The 20,667-nt window shown below is 37.9% G+C and overlaps 1 protein-coding gene across 4 annotated transcripts in view; it reads left to right on the plus strand.

The window, feature by feature from the left end:
* Positions 1-20,667, plus strand: part of AP-2alpha (adaptor protein complex 2, subunit alpha) — a 78,662-nt gene that overhangs the window by 12,818 nt on the left and 45,177 nt on the right. For all 4 annotated transcript variants that reach the window (XR_010949760.1, XM_067767005.1, XM_067767004.1 and 1 more), the window contains exons 2-3: positions 7,160-7,762; positions 19,410-19,621. Coding sequence is in view for 3 of the 4 variants with exons in the window: in XM_067767005.1 (XP_067623106.1) it covers positions 7,699-7,762; positions 19,410-19,621 (276 nt within the window). In the remaining variant the exon portion in view is untranslated. The remainder of the gene's footprint in view (positions 1-7,159; positions 7,763-19,409; positions 19,622-20,667) is intronic.

Below are 20,667 nucleotides of genomic sequence, written 5' to 3' on the forward strand. Positions count from 1 at the left end.
GGGAATAGGTTGCACCATGGTTTCATATTCTCAGGTGTGGCAATTGTTGAATACTTGCGTTGTGAGCACTGGTGCCCATCTATGTCTTCGACGACGTATCGATTGTAGCGGAGGACCTTTTCGACGATATACGGTCCCTTGTAAGGTGGTTGGAGTTTACGTGATTCGCCAGAACTAGGAGGAGGAGCTGCGAGTAGAACTAGATCGTTTTCGGTGTAGGTGGTTACTTTCGAGTGTTTAGCGTCAAACCGCTTTTTCCACTTTGCTCGGGCTTCTTCGATATTGCTGATTGCTTCGCTGCGACGACCATTCATGAAGAGTTGTGTACTGTCGTCTTGTACTGCTGCCAAAACTTTATTTCCGCTGATATCCCGAAGTGGGAAGTCGTATATTAAATCTATTGCTGCATACTTTGTTGTTGCGTTAACTTTTGTATTGAGAGACCATTGCAATGATCGCAGATGGGTGTCCCAGTCTCTTGGCTCGTTGATCGATGGCTTCAAATAGTTTAATACTGATTGGTTTACCCGCTTGGCCAACCCATTTGCCCGTGGTGTGCGTACGGCGACTTTAATATGTTGAATGTTATTTGCCCTGCAGAATGATGTAAAAGCTGAAGACGTAAATGCGGTGCCGCGGTCTGTGACTATTTTCTGTGGCAAACCGAAGTATAATGTAAGTTGGTTCAATGCGTCGGTAACTGGCTTTGTTTTCGTTGACCTGGTAGGAACTATAACTACATATCTGGTGAGTGCGTCGACGATTACCAAAACATGTTCGTATCCACGTTTGCTTTTGATGAATGGACCCAAATGGTCTAAGTGTAGAACTTGGAACGGGAGTTTAGGAATATCCATTCCATACAATTCACCCCCTTTACGATGTGAAAGGCGATGGTAACTACAGTCGATGCATGACTTTATGTATGCTTTTACGAAGTTTCGCATTCGAGGAAACCAAAAATATTTTAACACTATTGATGGTCCCGTCGACCCCTGGGTGACCACAGTCATCGTGGTATAATTTTACTATTCGCCACCTCATTCCCTTTGGTACTACTAGCTGTGGTTGTTCATTGCCGTTTAATTTTAAAAGTCTATGATTTTTCAAGATGTATTCTGAATTAAACTGAGATTTTTGCGGAGACGCTATCGCCCCTCGTAGAACATCGATTATTGATTTTAATTTCGCATCTTGTTGTTGCATAACTGATACCCAGTCATCAATAGTCAGCGCTTGTACATTACTCGTAGTCGCATGTGTCGATTCAGCTGGTTCGATTGGTGCACGACTCATTGCATCAACGTGACACATTGATGTTCCAGCCCGGTGCACAATATCGTAATCATATCCAAGAAGTTTGAGTAGCCAACGTGCTACTCGCGGAATCATTGGTTTGGTTAACCTTGCACTTGATATGGCTTGGCAATCAGTCACTAAGTAAAGTGCTTACCCAGCAGGAACGTTCGAAAACGTTGGCACGCCTCCACAACAGCTAGCCCCTCTAGCTCATAGGCATGATAATTTTTCTTCGGCCCTTCGCACGCTTTACTAAAATACGCTACTGGTTTGAGATTACCATCTTTATCGCGTTGCAACAAAATACCAGCGATACCCTTACTTGAAGCATCTGTATGCAATTCATGCTCTTTTTTAACATCATAGGTAGTGAGAACTGGTGCGCTCGCTATTTCGTCAATTAATTTTCTAAACGCATCCTCGCATGTTGAGCTCCACTCAAATTCTATGTTATTTCTTTTCAACTCTGTTAACGGCTTGGCTATCAGTGCATAACCATGTACAAACTTACGAAAGAATCCCGTCAGCCCAAGAAAACGGCGAACTTCTAATGGGTTACGAGGTACAGGAAATTCTCTTATCGCTAGCGTCTTTGTCGCGCCTGGCCTAACACCATTTTCGTCTACTTCATGCCCAAGGAATGATACAGTGCGTTTCATAAATGCACATTTCGACAGTCTAAGAGTCAACCCTTCTTGTTCAATTATTTTTAGAAATTCTTCCAGATATTCTAAGTTTTCGTCTTCAGTGCGACTAGCGATGATCACTTCATCGACATAACTAATCACCTTTTTTCCCAAAGGCGCCACTAAATTAGCCATCATGCGTTGAAATACACACGGAGCGTTTCGCAACCCGAATGGCATTCTAGTAAACTCGTAGTGACCACTGTGCGTTACAAATGCGGTAAAAGGTTTCGATGTCTCTACCAATTCTATCTGGTAGTACCCCGACATCATATCAAGAGTAGTGAAAAACTTTCTCAGCTAACGCCCCATCGACAGTTGGCATCAGCCATGGTTGCTTTTCAGTAATACCATTAATTTCACGGAAATCGACGCAAAGCCTATCCTCGCCGTTTGACTTCCGCACCAAGATGATGGGAGATGCATACAGCGATTTAGATTCACGAATAATGCCCAATCCCAATAATTCTTCTATCATTTTCTCTACAACCTGCTGTTTAGGTATCGGAATGCTATAAGGTTTCTTGGAAATTGGCGTGGACGTTGTTAACCTGATGTCCATTTTAAAACGCTTTGATTTCCCTAACTCATACAATTTTTCCCCAAAACAGTGATTATACGTGTTTAATAGCTCAATTAATTTATCATCAGTACCTGGCTGTAAATTATTTCCTACATCAACTGTGTTTCTATCGATAGCCATTAAGCTACACGTACCACCCTCTATAACTACCTTTCCTTTTGATAATATATCGATTCCTATCAATGCTTCGTACTTCATTATCGAGTCATCGATTACTAATAACTCAGCTGCATACAACACTTCATCGAACTTAATTCGTGTAACCATTTTCTCTTTGCAGACCAACTCACCGCCGGCAAAGCCAATTAACTTATCTTCGCATGGTGTGAAACATTCGCAGCACCTATTAGCAATCGATCTCTTAATCAACGATTTTGCACTTCCCGAATCAATCAAAACATTGCATTTAACTTCTTGCGTACCCAAAATGGTAACACTCTTGAGTAACTCTCTTTGTTTTTCTTTAATTTGATTTAATTTTTGTTAACTGTCACTTCTTCCTCTTCTTCACCTTCTTCTGCCCTCGTATATACACTTGCTTCTACATTCGTGTCAACACTTGCTTCTACACTATTTACTGACTTGCTTTGACTTTTCGTGTCACTCTTTTGTTTTTTCGTGCAATTCTTTGCTATGTGACCCTTCTCTTTACATTTGAAACATGTCACACTCACTTCGCTTTTATTTGTTGCTTTTAGCTCACTCATACGAATGGGACGTTGTGGCATGCTTTTCTGCTCTACACCACTCACTCTCTTTCTATTCATGTCCCCTGCTGTTAAACTATGTAATGATTGCAATAAATCTGAACACATTTTAAAATTCATTGCGTTCAACGTACGTTTGATGTTTTCGTCCCAAAGACCATTTATTATATACCGGTTAATTGACGCGTCGTCAATTCCTTCACGGCGGCCTATTGCAACCATTTTATAATAAAACTCTATGACTTTTTCATCTTTCCCTATCTTTGAATTCATTAAACGTATGTGTGCGTCAGCAACATTATGCACATATGGAAAATCTAATAAGGATACACGAACAAACTCACCCCATTGTCTAAATACTGGCTGCGCATCTGCCCAACGCTTGGCAACACCTTTGAGCTTGCTCAATACGGCAAAAATAAGCAAAGAGTCTTCCCATTTGTAAACTTCTCTTAGCTGCTCGATTCGTTGCACAAACTGAACCGATGAGTACTCATTGTCACAGGGATCAAACGATGGTAAAATCGAAGCTATCTCATGTAGCGTGTGTCGGTCTCTTACTGCTACAACTGGCTGTTCTGTACATGCATGTGTTTGTGGCAATATATTTATATACTCACGATTTGTGTAAAACGATGCTGGTGACATTACTTGTGCTGGTGAATATGTATATTGAGATGAAATATCTTGTCTGTTACTCTGCGCTGGCGTTGGCTGGCATGCTATTGACGTATGTATTTGTGCTGCTGTGCTGTATGGCGAATTATCCAGACATGAAGCTATGCCTCCGTTTTGCGTTGCTATGTGCGTTGACTGCGACGTAGGTAACCGTGCGTTGTTTGCGACTTGTGCAAGTACAGGCATGCTTGGCGACGTGCGTGTATAAAGAGCTTTCAACTCCGCACTAAGGGCTTCCACTACGCCTTGTAGCTCCCTTACCTGTGCCCCGAGTCCACTCTCCTCACCGTCCACCGTTCCTGCTGCCTCCTCCGTACCATTAACCGCTAAGATTGCTCCAACCACCTCTGCCACCTTTTCTGCGTCGGCTTCCTGCAAGCGTCGTATTAGCTCCACCTTGTTACCAGATACCTTCAACTCCATCTCACCCAGAGCTGCCTTGAGTTGCACTACACTCAATTTTGTTAAATCCATTTTCCGATTTTAAAACGCGATTTTCAATATATTTAAATATTTAATTCTGTATGTATTACAATACAGTAGTTCACCTGACTTCTGAATTCTGTCAGACAACCGATTGGATTTATGCGTGTTTGTTTATTGGTAGTTCAAATGCAACTGACTTGAGTTGTACAGAGTAATATGAATGTGTATATGGAACAGTAATAATGAGAACAATATACATATGTATGAGTGGAATGAAATGAATAATAAACTAGTGATGATACACTTCTTAGTCGACCATGGTATCAGGATCGGCATGCAAGGAAGGATTATGAGCTATAAGAACAAGGATATGCCACTTAACTTCAGTATGGAGAAAGGGTTCAGCATTAAGCGAGTACTGGTGGAGGAGATTAGACAAAGACCACAAAAGTCAGAGGCAGTAGATCGGGCAAAGGTTGATTAAACGAACGGGCCAAACAAATCAAAGCCGAAGGTACCTGCGATAAAAACACTGGCATTGACAAACCCAAATGGGCGCACTAAAACGAAGCAAAGAATTTCCCGGAAAGAATGCAAGGGTGGCTTCAAGCCAGGGCGCACTACTTTTGTGAAACGTCAGAACGATACTGATTATGCAAAGCCAATCCGTCAAGTTCAAGCCCTACGAAGTAGTTCATTGGCCAAACAACAGAGTGTGAGGGAACGAACCAGGATAATGAGTAGTAAGATGAAACACAGGTACGACGAGAACAACAATTCGGAAGGTTTCTTGGAGGGAGATTTGGTACTGTTATACAACCCTCACCGGCGGAAAGGAGTTCCATCCAAAATTCGGTGCAGTTGGGAAGGCCCTTACAAAGTTGTGAAGCGGATCAGTGATGCCGTCTACCGCATACAAACAATTGGGAAACCACGAAATAGAAGGGTGGTTCATTTGAAGGCTAGCAGCGGTTGGATCGGAAAATTTGTCTGATCGGGAGATCAGTTTGCAATACTGAATATTTGAGTTATTGATTCAACATTTTAGCGATTCGAACGATAGCAGAAGGTGTATAAATAAAAGGAATTCCCCAGAATTCGTTACAATATTTCAATCGCTTTGATTGAGATTTTTAAATCATTTTTGAATACGATTATCATGCATTTATTCTTCATATCTCATAAAAAATTAGATACTACATAATACTTTTATTTCATCAGGGGAAGAAAGCATGCGGAAGTGAGCTATTTGAACCAAAGATATTTCGCAAACAAACTCGACCGATATAAATCTTCGACTACAATATCCAACATCAGCTATGATCGTCAGAATCGTAAAATACGATACGGTACGGGATGTTTCACTTACCTGGGGTTCAAATAGTTCACAACCTTTGTATTGTCCAACCGTCATGCATTTTCTGGGAAGCCGAATTTGGAGAAATAATTATTTGCAAAAAAATTATTAATGCATTTTAAAACGAATGGGAAATCCCCGCTTTGCAATAACTAACTATCAGAGCTAGTTGCTGCTTCTACTCAACATAATAAACAGTCTACAATTCTAAACTATCGGTCGATAATTTTAATAAGGCACTAGCAGACCCAGCAGACGTTGCTCTGCCCTAGCTTTGGTCTATCTGCATAACTTTTAAGCAGTTTTTACTCTCCCTTCCTCTCTCCCTTTTCATTATCATTTTATTCGCCTTTCTCTCCGCCTTTCTCTTTTTCTGTGTCTCTTTCTCCCTATCCGTCCCAGTACCAGTCCCAGCCCCAGTCGGTCCCTGCTCCATTTCCCGAAAAAAGTGTCATAAATACTAATCTAGGCAAAGGGCTACCTATATGCTCAATTTCAGGTAAATCGAACCAAGGACAGAATTTTCTCGAATAGATCGGTCCCTGGCACACTTACCGAAAAGATACTTCACAGGAACGCTATCATGTTTTTCAAGTTGCATCAAACTGCACATGCAAATTTGATTGTAACCGATTAAGTAGCTTAGGAGTCCATCGCGGAAAAACATCATGACACGAAAGTTATATATATTAAGGTTTAAAAAAAACTACAGAATCCAATTTTTTATTCCTTTCAAACTATATACATAATACTTATATGAAAGAAACTAAAGACGAATTAAATGCCTTTCCAATGATGTATAAAACATTGTACCTAGTTCTGAAATCATTAACAGATTTGGGTTTCGAACTTTTTACCCCTTATAATATTTATTGTTGTTGTAAGCAGGGAACCTTTATCGAACTTCATTTTTGGTTTCCCGATACAGAAACAGTGCATATTCTTCACTTATGCCGATATTTGCGCTCCAGTATCGGCTTTGACATGAAAAATACTTTAACTCATTGGGCGGATTTTCAATCGATTTTGGGTATTAGACGAAAATAGTTCAGAGGCCGGTTTTTCAGTGCGAGTTTAAACTCCAGTCACTTCGACCGCTTAAGCTGAGATGAGCAGCAACTTGTCACTCGAGTTTTAACTCGCACTGAAAAATCGGTCCTTAATTGTTTCCTAAATTAATTCCTCATAACGAAATTTGCGACGTGTCTTAGCCCCCTACGATCAGAACCAAAATGAATATGTTATCTCTTTGGCTCTGGTATTATAATTTGACCACTCCACTTTACAAATATTCCATAGTAAATAGATATTAAATTATGAATAATCTGTTACATAAGCGCATAAAAACTATAATGTTTTCTTTACGTTTTCATTCACTTAAGACATTCTTATTAATTAATACTTATTTTATTTCAATAAACAGATTTGATTTGGGCGTACAGTAGTAAGTCACTGGAATATTGTTTATCAGCGTGTCCGTCGCTTATTGTTGGGCGCAGCTGAAATCAAAGCACAGCAATTCGCTGAGCATCTTATCTGAGTCCGGTGACATAGTTGCACTTTTATTGGTGAGTGAGTGAGTAGCGTGCTCCAACACAAAGGGACCACACTAAAGCTCTTTAACGTTCAACGAAGTGAGTGTGCAAGCCTCCGTTCACCGTTCCTGTAAAAGACTCGTATCGATATAAACGTCTGTGTGTGTGGATTTATTTTGTGCAGATTCTCATAAGTGCTCAACCGTCGGCGGCGGAGTCATCTCGTGGCAATCTCATATCAACTTGACACCCACCACCTTGAACATTGTTTGTTTTCAGAATCATTTAAGAAATTTTCTCAACAATAATCAAATCACGGCGTATTTTTGATCGCGAAAATAAAAAAAAAAAAAAACAACACAGCAGAAAAAAAATTTCTTGTCAGCGTTTTTGAAATAAATCAGCGAAAATTAATAAATTAACAACAATGGCACCTGTGCGGGGGGATGGTATGAGAGGGTTGGCTGTTTTTATATCGGATATAAGAAATTGTAAGTATCTATACAAAAATAATTATAAATAATTAATTACATACTGTTAAGTAATATGAAATATATCGATCATCACGTATTTTATTATTACATACATTTAAGTGCGCAAGACTTACAACGTTCATTACTAAACATTTCCCTATACTTCTGAAAGTTAGCCACACTGAATACCGGGGGCAACTCCCGCCAATACACATTCTAAGCCCTTTTAAAATTGGCATGTGATTGGAGGTGGCATCCTGCCACAAGTAGCAAACAATATACCTTGAAAAAGGTCACACACTTGCCTACATAGCATGAACGTCCTGCCACACGCTGCAGACTTTGTCGAATTGGGTATTTTGCCACAGCTAGAACAACAGGGTTTTGAATCCTATAGTTTAAATAACAAGTTACAGAGTCAGAAATATGTCAAAAGTAGAAAAGTGTTTTCTATTTAGAAATTAAAAGCTTTGTTCGAGCCCTGCTCTATGCTCTTGTATGTCACATGTATGATTGAATAAACAAAATAAATATAATCTTTTTTCGTTGTGTACATTGTTGGTGTGAATTTTGTGTGCGACCACAATCAGTGGCTGGTACTACTTGGCGTACTTTTCTTTCAGAATTGATTTGCATAGGGCGAAGCCGAAGACGCATGTTAATTTAATGATAGCATCATGTACATTTATTATACTCAGCTGAGCAGAGCTCACAGAGTATATTAATTTTGTTCGCATAACGGTACCCCCTAACGGCATAAACTAATCGAGATAGATATAGACTTCTATACATCTAAATGATCTGGGCGAAAAAAGAAATTCTTAGCTATGCCCGTCCGTCCGTCCGTAAACACGATAACTTGAGTAAATTTTGAGGTATCTTAATGAAATTTGGTATGTAAGTTTCTCGGCACTCATCTCAGATCGCTATTTAAAATGAACGAAATCGGACTATAACCACGTCCACTTTTTCGATATCGAAAATTTCGAAAAACCGAAAAAGTGCGATAATTCAAAGACGGATAAAGCGTTGAAACTTGGTAGGTGGGTTGACCTTATGACTCAAAATAGAAAATTAGTAAAATTTTGGACAACGGGCGTGGCGCCGCCCACTTTTAAAAGAAGGTAATTTAAAATTTTGTAAGCTATAATTTGGCATTCGTTGAAGATATCATGATGAAATTTGGCAGGAACGTTACCCCTATTACTATATGTGTGCTAAATAAAAATTAGCAAAATCGGATGACAAACATGCCCACTTTAAAAAAATTAAAAAAATTTTTTTTAAGTCTAGTTTTATCAAAAAATTTAATATCTTTACAGTATATAGGTAAATTATGTCAACATTCAACTCCAGTAGTGATATGGTGCAACAAAATACAAAAATAAAAGAAAATTTCAAAATGAGCGTGGCTCCGCCATTTTTCATTTAATTTGCCTAGCATACTTTTAATGCCATAAGTCGAACAAAAATTTACCAATCCTTGTGAAGTTTGGTAAGAGCATAGCTTCTATGCCGGTAACTGTTTTCTGTGAAAATGGGTGAAATCGGTTGAAGCCACGCCCAGTTTTTATACACAGTCGACCGCCTGTCCTTCCGCTCGGCCGTTAACACGATAACTTGAGCAAAAACCGATATATCTTTCCTAAGCTTAGTTCACTTACTTATCTGAACTCCCTTTATCTTGGTTTTAAAAATTCATTCGAAAATTTCGAAAAATGAAAAAAAAATGCCATAATTCTATATCAAATACGAAAAAAGCGATGAAACATGGTGATTGGATTGGTTTTTTGACGCAAAATATAACTAGAAAAAACTTTGTAAAATGGGTGTGACACCTACCAATTAAGTAGAAGAAAAAGAAAAAGTTCTGCAGAGCGAAATCAAAAGACCATGTGGCAGCAATACTGTTCGTGGTATTACATATATGAATAAATTAGCGGTACCCGGCAGATGATGTTCTGTTCATCCTGGTCCACATTTTTGTCGATATCTCGAAAACGCCTTCACATATACAACTAAGGGCCACTCCCTTTTAAAACCATAAACCAAACACATTCTAGAGTCACCCCTGGCCCACCTTTATGGCGATATCTCGAAAAGGCGTCCACCTATAGAACTAAGGCCCACTTTCTTTTAAAATAGTCATTACCACATTTCATTTGATACCCATATCGTTCAAACACATTCTAGAGTCACCCCTGGTACACCTTTATGGCGATATCTAGAAAAGGCGTCCACCTATAGAAGTATACTCTTTGATACCTTCCCTTTGATACCCATGTTATACAAACACATTCCAGGGTTACCTTAGGTTCATTTTCCGACATGGTGATTTTCCCTTATTTTGTCTCCAAAGCTCTCAGCTGAGTATATAATGTTCGGTTACACCCGAACTTAGCCTTCCTTAGTTGTTTTATATTACAATGCATGTATGTATGCACATATGTACATTAGGGTGGGACTTAATTTTAAATATTAAACCATAATATTGTGACAAATATTAGCAACACGAAGGGATACTATCATCTCTAAGCCGATACTAAGCAGTGACTTGTATGCACATAAACAAATCAATCATTATGTCTACACATATGTCCATACAAGCAGAGGAGAGAAACGCACAAACACATGCATATATCTGAGATACTCCCAAAAGTAGGTAATCATCGGTGGAAGTATCACTCACATATACACGCGCATATGGCTATGCTAGAAGCTATAATCGCGCATCTGTAGTTATAGCTGATGAGTTTATAGCTGGTAAACAAGTAGTAAATTCTACAAGATAGAAACGCCTAGAAGTATGCGTTGATTTAAGCACGCTATCAGTTGCGAAGTGAAGTTTAATTGCGAAGTATACTTAAAGTAGTCTAATTAAGACCATTTTGTAATACAGAATATTGGAGTGTTTTATTCAACAGTTTAGCGATACGAACGTAAGCAGAAGGTTGAAAATAAGCTGAGTTTCTCTAAAATCGTTACAGTTGGTGTCAGAAGAGGAATTGTTGAATAAATTCCACAGTTGCAGAGCACAACAAGGACATGGCGAAGTTAAGTGAATTAAGGATCCATCAACTGAAAAAGGAGTTGGAAGCCCGTGGATTGAATACAACCGGCAATACGAGAGGTATTGGAGTTGGAAGGAATTAATGTGGACGAGTATGTCTTTTACCCTGAAGTGGAAGAGCCAGCGACTAAAATGGAGGAGAAGATAGAGACTCAGAATCCATTGGCAAGTGTTGACACTAACGCGATACTACCAGTCTTGAAGCAAATGTCGTCACAAATATCAACCGAAATGTCTTCTCAACTGGAATCGCAGGATAACCGTATAACATCCAAGTTGGAAGAACAGAAGACACGTATTGCAGAAATATCGTCAGAAATAACATCAGAAATAACATCGAAGATTGAAGCACAAGAAACGCGCATTTCAGAAATGTCGACACAGATTACATCTAAAACGGAAACACAGTTAGAAGAATAGAAGACATATATGGCTGAGCAGTTGAAGGCACAAGAAACTCGCATATCCTCGCAACTGTCAGAACAGAAAGCAAGGGTATCATCAAAACTGGAAGCGCAGGATGAAACAATCGCTCAATTTCAGGCAGAAGTCGACGATTTAAAAGGTCGAATGGAGCAGTTGCAACTAAATCGCCCAGCAGTTTCAGCGAGTAATCCAAAGGTAAAAATACCATCCTTTGACGGTTCTGTTCCTTTCCAGGTCTTTAAGCTTCAGTTTGAGAAGACGTCAGCAGTGAACAATTGGAATGCGGAAGATAAAGTTCCTGCACTTTTCGTAGCATTGCAAGGACCAGCTGCCGAAATCTTACAGACTATTCCAGAGTACGAACGGAACAACTATGAAGCATTGATGGCCGCTTGTAGAACGACGTTACGGAAGCGAACACAGGAAAAAAATCTACCAAATAGAATTGCAAAACCGCTGCCAAAAATCTAACGAGACTTTGCAGGAGTTTGCTTCGGACATTGAAAGATTGGCTCATCTTGCAAATGCGGACGCACCCGTGGAATACACTGAAAGGGTAAAGATTCAGAGCTTTATAAATGGCATACGGGACGTCGAAACGAAGCGAGCCATATACGCGAACCCAGAGCAAACATTTGCTGAAACGGTATCCCATGCATTGACTCAGGAAACGGCGTCACTATTGAGTAAACCAGCATACAAAGCTAATCGTGTGGAAGTAGAAAGGCCAGAGTGGGTAGACACAATTTTGGAAGCACTGAAGGGATTACAACAGAAAAATGCCGGAGTGAGGAAGTGTTTCAAGTGCGGTAACCCAAAACACATTGCACGTCATTGCAGCACCGGTCATGGTAGTTCCAACTTGGCTGGTCGTAAACGAAAAGCTGGAGGAGATAAGCTAGAGCGAGTCAGTTGTAAAGATCGAGAACTTGCCCCAGCTATTGAATGTAGTGCTATCCCGCAAACTGGAAGGAAATCTTACCGTCAAAGGAAATGTGGATGGCAAGGAGCGTGTACTGACTGTAGATACGGGCGCATCTCATTCTTTAATCCGATCAGATTTGGTCAACAGGAGAGTAAAGCCATTACCTGGACAAGATTGCGTACGATTACTGGCGAGTATAACAAAGTCCAGGGTGAAGTGGTATGTGAAGTCTTAATTGGGGAGGTCATGGTTCTACACAAATTCGTTGTGGCAGAGATCGTGATGAAGTCATATTGGGAGTGATTTCTTAGTTGACTATGATATCAGGATCGATATCCAGAGAAGGATTATGCAGTATAAGAACAAGGATGTGCCACTTAACTTCAGTTTTGAGCAAGGGTTCAGCAGTAAGCGAGTGCTGGTGAAAGAGATTCGACAAAAACCACAAAAGTCAAAGGCAGCAGATCGGGCAAGGGTTGATTCAGCGAATGGGCCAAACAAATCAAAACCGAAGGTACCTGCGAGAAAAACACTGGCATTGACAAACCCTAATGGACGCACTAAAACGACTGAAAGAATTTTCAAGTAAGAATGCAAGGGTGGTTTCAAGTCAGTGCGCACTACTGTTGTGAAACTTCAACACGATGCTGATTATGTAAAGCCAATTCGTCAAGATCAAGCCCTACGAAGTAGTTCATTGGCCAAACAACAGAGTGTGAGGGAACGGTCCATGATAATGAGTAGTAGGATGAAACACAGGTACGACAAGAACAACAATTCGGAAGGTTTCCGGGAGGTTTCTTGAAGGGAGATTTGGTACTGCTATACAACCCTCACCGGCGGAAAGGTGTTCCATCCAAATTTTGGTGCAGTTGGGAAGGCCCATACAAAGTTGTGAAGAAGATCAGTGGTACCAGCTACCGCATACAAACCATTGGGAAATCACTGCTAGCAGCGTTTAGATCGAGACATTTGTCTGTTCGGACGATCAGACTTAGGTGGAGGGCAATGTGACAAATAATAGCAACACTAAGGGATACTATCATCTCTAAGCCGATAAAGCAGTGACTTGTATGCACATAAATAAATCAATCATTATGCCTACACATATGTCCATACAAGCAGTGGAGAGAAACGCACAAACACATGCGTATATCTGAGATACTCCCAAAAGTAGGCAATCATCGGTGGACGTATCACTCACATATACACGTGCATATGGCTATGCGAGAAGCTATAATAGTGCATCTGTAGTTATAGCTGATGAATTTATAGCTGGAAAACAAGTAGTAAATTCTAGAAGATAGAAACGCCTAGAAGTATGCGAACGAGACATCACAGAGTATAAAAGGAGTTAAAGCTGAGTAATTAGTAATCAGTTTGATTTAAGCACGCCATCAGTTGCGAAGTGAAGTTTAATTGCGAAGTACACTTGAAGTAGTCCAATAAAGACCATTTTGTAATACAGAATGTTGGAGTGTTTTATTCAACAGTTTAGAGATACGAACGTAAGCAGAAGGTTGAAAATAAGCTGAATTTCTCTAAATTCGTTACAATATTAAGAAACAAGCAATAGCAAGATAACTGGAGTGGCAGCACAAACCACTGTAGTGGCAGCAATAACCAAAACTGAAAATGCAAGTGCACTTAACGGCTTAACAAAACATCAACAACTGTCAGCGAATTTATCAACACACCGGTGAAGACGGATAAATATTAATTTCTAAATTCGTACATTTTCATTAGTTTAAATTATCATATAAGATTTTTATACAATAGCCGTGTTTTTTACACGTATATACATACGTCTACGTTTGCGGGTAAAAAAAAAAACGTTTATCTTCACTTAGATAATGTTTAGGAGACCCCACCTAGCGGCAGTGGTTAAATAACTAGCTACAGAATATGTACCGAAAAGCGGAGACACACACCTCTGTTGGCCATAGTGTATAACCTACAGCTGAATCGGTTGCGGTGAATAGTGGACACACCATTTGTAGAGGTAATACATAGAGGTGGTGTAGACGTGAAACATAGACACATATTTCAGTTACATCTGAGTATAATGCGTATTGAAATTTAGGAGTACTAATTTTCTGCGCAGCAATTTCAGAAGTGTAGATAAAGTTTAACGCTTAGCAGTCCATATAAAGTTTAAGCGTATACGTATATAGATGTAAAAAACACAGTTAATATACATACATATGTATTAAAGTGTAAAGAGTCGACTTTTTTTAACTATGTAAATAAACGATTTGACTACAGTATACCCACAGTTTCCTACTTTAACACGGGTTAACACGGAATTTATACCGAAAATGCTCTATTCCAGCTGAAAATATATTTATTTCCTGAACTATGTACAAAAAAAAGACATACCCTAGTGTAGATCGAAATGCAGTGAATGCTTTATTTAGTTAAAATACTTCGTCATAGGAATAATATTGTAACGAATTTACTTGCAATTTCCCTTATTTGCAATCTTCTACTAAGTTCGAATCACTAAACTGTTGAATAAATAACTCCAATATTGAATAATGGAAAAATGGCCTTTATTAAAGTACTTCACAATCACACTTATACTTTGCAACTAGTGAGTATCACTTAGTGTCACTCATATTCGTCACAATATCATATTTTTATGTTATGTACATTAATTGAGTAGTATTCAATGAAAAACACTCATTTAGCGTTTTGACGTCAAATTATTACACTGATAGGCAATGCCACTTTTAATAAAGGACTCGCTATTGTATGCGTCGCTTCTGGAATTGAATTGAGTTGAGAAGGGTCATTCCAACACACCCGCTTTCCCTTTTTTTAGGGAACTAAGCTCAAAAGATTTGTTCAGGTGCCAAAAAAGGTGCTCTAAAGTGATCTGTATCGCACTTCCCAATCTCCTATACAATTTGCAGGAGGTAAATGGTTTCACATCTTTGGATTTGTATAACTATTTAAAAAGTTGATGTAGGAACATCTTTTAACATATTTTTGTAGATAAATTCTAAGACTATAACTAGAGCACTGAAAACTACCCCAAAACCACGTGCAGACTTAATGGCCAAAAATTAAGCGCTAGCAACTTCAACAAGGCTTCGGGACAGCTTATGTGAAGGCCGTATCGCCGTAGCAGTATAGCGCCATTCGATTTATGCGAACGGCGTACATGGTTCCTCGCCTGAGCTTCGAAAGGGATCTTGAGGCTACAATTGTGCCGGAGGGTTTGTGCAAGGATGCGGAAATGGCCGTACACACTATGCACGTGTATACCGATGGTTCCAAATTAAGGTTGCCGATTACTCCAGTTTCTGTCAGGCGGAAATTGTAGCCGTGAAGAAACAGCAGAAATTCTGGGAGAAGTGCGCTTAAGCGGCGATCAAAGCAATCTCAAATAGTATAGTACTTTATCCACCCGGACCATACATCTATGTTGGGTTCCTGGTCATAAAGTGATATGAGGTAACGAAAAGGCTTATGAGTTGGCAAAGGAGGATGCAGCATGGATCGACGTTAGACGTCCGAATCTAGGATCATGTGCAAATCCTACGTCGTTAGATTGTGAGATATCTCTAAAGGGACAAGATTTAAGGCTTACGATGAGGACTTCTACACCTTTTTCAGTTTATGTTGAGAAAGTTCCAATTCATTTTCAGAAAATGACAATTACAGAATTTCGATTTATTATTCAGAAAATTACAATTCATATTGAGAATTTCCATTTGCTATTCAGAAAGTTACAATTGATATTCAGAAAGTTACAACTCATATTCAGAATTTTCATCTAAATTCAGAAAAATGCAATTCATATTCGGAACATTTCAACTGATATTGAGAAAGTTACAATTAATGTTCAGAAAATTACAATTCCTATTCAGAATATTTCACTGTTTATGTTGCATACATATTGTGATGAATATTAGCAACACTAGGGGAATCTAAGCCGATACTAAGCAGTGACTTATATGTACATAAACAAATCAATCATTATGTCTACACATATCGCTCATTTGCTGCAAGACCGGCATAACTCAAAAAACATGAGTTTTGAGTTAATAACATATAAACTTACCCAATATCGTGATCTATGTTGTATAAAAAAATCTTTTTGATGCGTTAAAAATTCACCACGTGCTATAAAAATGAAAATATGCCTTTATATGCGCAACATATGACAGTTAAAAACTGGGCATGGCTCTCCTGGAAAATAGATTTTTTTGACTTATGCCGGTCTTGCAGCAAATGAGCGATATGTACATGCCAGCAGCGGAGAGATGCTCACAAAAGTATGCAATCATCAGCAAAGTATTTCTCACAATACACATGCGTATATCTGAGATGCTCAAAGTAGGCAGTCATTTGTGCAATATCACTCACATATACACGCGCATATGAGAAGCTATAAACGTGCATCTGTAGTTTATAGCTGGTGAGTTTATAGCTGGTAAACAAGTAGTAAATTCTAGAAGAAGAAACAGATAGAAGTATGCGAACGAGACATCACAGAGTATAAAAGGAGTTAAAGCTGAGTAAGCAGCAATCAGTTTGATTTAAGCACGCTATTGGTTGCGAAGTATAAGTGTTATTGTGAAGTACTTTAATAAAGATCACTTTGCATTATTGAATATTGGAGTTATTTATTCAACAGCTTAGCGATACGAACGATAGTAGAAGGTTGCAAATAAGCGGAATTGTACTAAATTCGTTACAATATGTAGATGCAAAGTGGTCGCCGTGGTGTGGTGGTACCGTGCTCCTCCTGCCACGTCGATGGTGGTGGATGGGATGTAAGTGTTATACGCTCCACACACATACACATAAAAAAATTAACTATAAATAGCGTTAGAGCTGCTGTTAACGAGTTTTCCAATGGACTATGTAGGAAGTGTACTGCGGCTCGGACTTAATTCCCCAATGTTGAACCCACTAGAGTATGATCTAAAATAAAGTCCATTGTCTCTTACCATCTCCTCTCCGTCTTAATCTCACCGTCTTTCTCCCTCACTCTTCTAACACTGTATCCCATGGTGGTCCGCCATGCCCTTCAAGATTGTAAAGGACCTGCGTCCATTTCTAAGTGATCAATGTCTAACAGTGCATTGAATGTTAAATACACATAGATTCTTTAAATTTTTTCTGAATATCTATTGTAAGTTTCTGAATATGAAATGGAACTTCTGAACATGAATTGTAACTTTCTGAACATCAATATTAACTGGAATTTTCTGAATAAGAATTGTAACTTTCTGAATATGAAATTAAATTCTGAGAATGAATTGCAATTTTCTGAATAATTTTTTGAATACGAAATGGAAGCTCTGAACATAAACTGGAATTTTCTAAATATCATTTGTAATTTTCTGAATATGAATTGTCACTTTCTGAATATGAAATAAAATTCTGAAAATGAATTGCAATTTTCTGAATATCAGTTGTAATTTTCTGAATATGAATTGTGACTTTCTGAATATGAAATTAAATTCTGAGAATGAATTGCAATTTTCTGAATTCAATTGTAATTTTTTGAATACGAAATGGAAGCTCTGAATATAAACTGGAATTTTCTAAATATCATTTGTAATTTTCTGAATATGAATTGTGACTTTCTGAATATGAAATTAAATTCTGAGAATGAATTGCAATTTTCTGAATAATTTTTTGAATACGAAATGGAAGCTCTGAACATAAGCTGGAATTTTCTAAATATCATTTGTAATTTTCTGAATATGAATTGTCACTTTCTGAATATGAAATAAAATTCTGAAAATGAATTGCAATTTTCTGAATATCAGTTGTAATTTTCTAAATATGAATTGTGACTTTCTGAATATGAAATTAAATTCTGAGAATGAATTGCAAATTTCTGAGTTCAATTGTAATTTTTTGAATACGAAATGGAAGCTCTGAACATAAACTGGAATTTTCTAAATATCATTTGTAATTTTCTGAATATGAATTGTGACTTTCTGAATATGAAATAAAATTCTGAAAATGAATTGCAATTTTCTGAATTCAATTGTAATTTTTTGAATACGAAATGGAAGCTCTGAACATAAACTGGAATTTTCTAAAAATCATTTGTAATTTTCTGAATATGAATTGTGACTTTCTGAATATGAAATTAAATTCTGAGAATGAATTTCAATTTTCTGAATAATTTTTTGAATACGAAATGGAAGCTCTGAACATAAACTGGAATTTTCTAAATATAATTTGTAATTTTATGGATATGAATTGTGACTTTCTGAATATGAAATTAAATTCTGAGAATGAATTGCAATTTTCTGAATTCAATTGTAATTTTTTGAATACGAAATGGAAGCTCTGAACATAAACTGGAATTTTCTAAATATCATTTGTAATTTTCTGAATATGAATTGTGACTTTCTTAATATGAAATAAAATTCTGAAAATGAATTGCAATTTTCTGAATATCAGTTGAAATTTTCTGAATGTGAAATGAAGTCTGAATATGAATTTCAATTTTCTGCATATCAATTGTAATATTCGCAAACCTTTTAAAGGAATAAGTCTAAAAAGACCCTACCAGTTTATTTCAGCTTTCGGTTGATCCTTATGATATATAACTAGCAGACATGGCAGACGTTGTTCTGCCCTAAATTTGGCCTATCTGCATACATTTTAAAAAGCTTTTTCCGTTTAACTCTGCCCTTGCGCTCTTCACTTGTTCCTAATCCTTTTATTCACTCCTCCCTCTGTCTTTTTCGCTTCATCTATCTCCATCTTCGTCTCATTCTATCTATCTCTCCGTCTATCTCTTTTGTTCCATTTTTGTACCATTCGCCATAATATTTTTTATTGATAAGCACGTTGGTTAGTTAAACACCAACCAATTACACGGAAGTATAACCGCACCACCTGAAAATATGAGTGCCGGTGCGTATACGTAACATATTATTATTACGTATAAACATATAAAAAATTGCAATAAAATAATATTGCGACCATAAACTGAGATATAACCTATCCTATATTTCAAGTTAGATCAAACTACATACGGGGTGCAAAACAAATTCAAAATCGGTTCAGTAGTTTAGGAGTCCATCGCGGACAAACAATGTGACACGTGATTTTTATATATAAAGATGTTCGGTTTTGCCCAAGCTTAGACTTCTCCACTTGTTTTATTTCATAAAATCTCACGAAATAATATACGTAATAAAAAAATAAAAAAATTGACTTTGCTCAAACTTATTGACTTATGCAATTCCTTTTAAAATACACAGGTAAAAGTAAAGAAGCTGAAGTGAAGCGCATTAATAAGGAGCTCGCCAATATACGTAGCAAATTTAAAGGCGACAAAACGCTTGATGGTTATCAAAAGAAAAAGTATGTATGTAAGCTGTTATTTATATTTCTGCTTGGGCATGACATCGACTTTGGCCATATGGAGGCCGTCAACTTGCTCTCATCAAATAAATATTCGGAAAAGCAAATTGTAAGTATGATGAATAATACTGTGCAATTCAAGTTGGGAATTATTGATGGAGGCGGCAGAGTTCGAATTCAGGCTTAAGTCTAAGTCATTTCAAAATCTCTGAAGAGTGCTTTTTCTTGTGGGAAATTCCGTCCATGCTTTTTATTTTGAGTACTGCGCTTTACCTTGCCATATTCAACCATTTGAGGGGTTCCAAACCCAAATGCAATAAGTTACTCGTAACAAGTTCCTACATAAATGAGAAAAAGTGCCCACCTTGATATTTTGCTTTCGAATTTTAAGGAACTTCCCGATAACTCATATATCTAAAACTTTGTACGATGATTTGGACTCTATTAGGTTGTACATATATATATTTAGGATACAAAAGCGTTCTCTATGGGACAGGGATCGAGATATTTAGAAAGTCTACTTAGAAAATGTGGAATCCTGCGACCGCTAAATGAGTAACTTCCCATAGAGCTAGATTCTTGAAATTTAAAACATACCTCAAAACCCGATGACAATGCAACATGAGGGAAAACATTTTTTGTTAGGTGATCCAGGCATTGTGAAAATTCAATAATCTTGCAAGCTGGGAAATTTTGCATTCGAGTTTTAAGGAACTTTCCGATAACACAGTGAGCTGAACCTTTGAACATAGCTTCGGGCCTTATTACGTTGTAGTATTAAGGATAAAAAAGTTGTCTCGATGGGACAGGAATCTTGCGACAGCTATTTGAAAAAATGTTCACTAGCTAGTCCAGAGATCGTGAAAATTCAAAAACCGTCCGAATTTGGATATTTCTCTTTCGAGTTTTCAGGAATTTCCTGATTACCATGAGCCTTGAAACTTTTAACGAAGCTGTGGAATCTATTAGGCTATAGTAATTAGGATAAAAGAGTTCTATAGTGGACAGGGATCGAAAAATTTAGAAAGTCCATTTACAATATGTGAAGTCCTTCCTGCAACCGCTATTTCAGTAACTTCCTGTAGAGCTATATTTTTGAGACTAAGAACTTACTTCAGAACCCCATGAAAATTAAACGTAAGGGGAAAAAAAGTT

Source organism: Eurosta solidaginis, chromosome 2 (genome assembly GCF_040869045.1).
Source record: "Eurosta solidaginis isolate ZX-2024a chromosome 2, ASM4086904v1, whole genome shotgun sequence".
NCBI classification, from domain to species: Eukaryota; Metazoa; Arthropoda; class Insecta; order Diptera; family Tephritidae; genus Eurosta; species Eurosta solidaginis.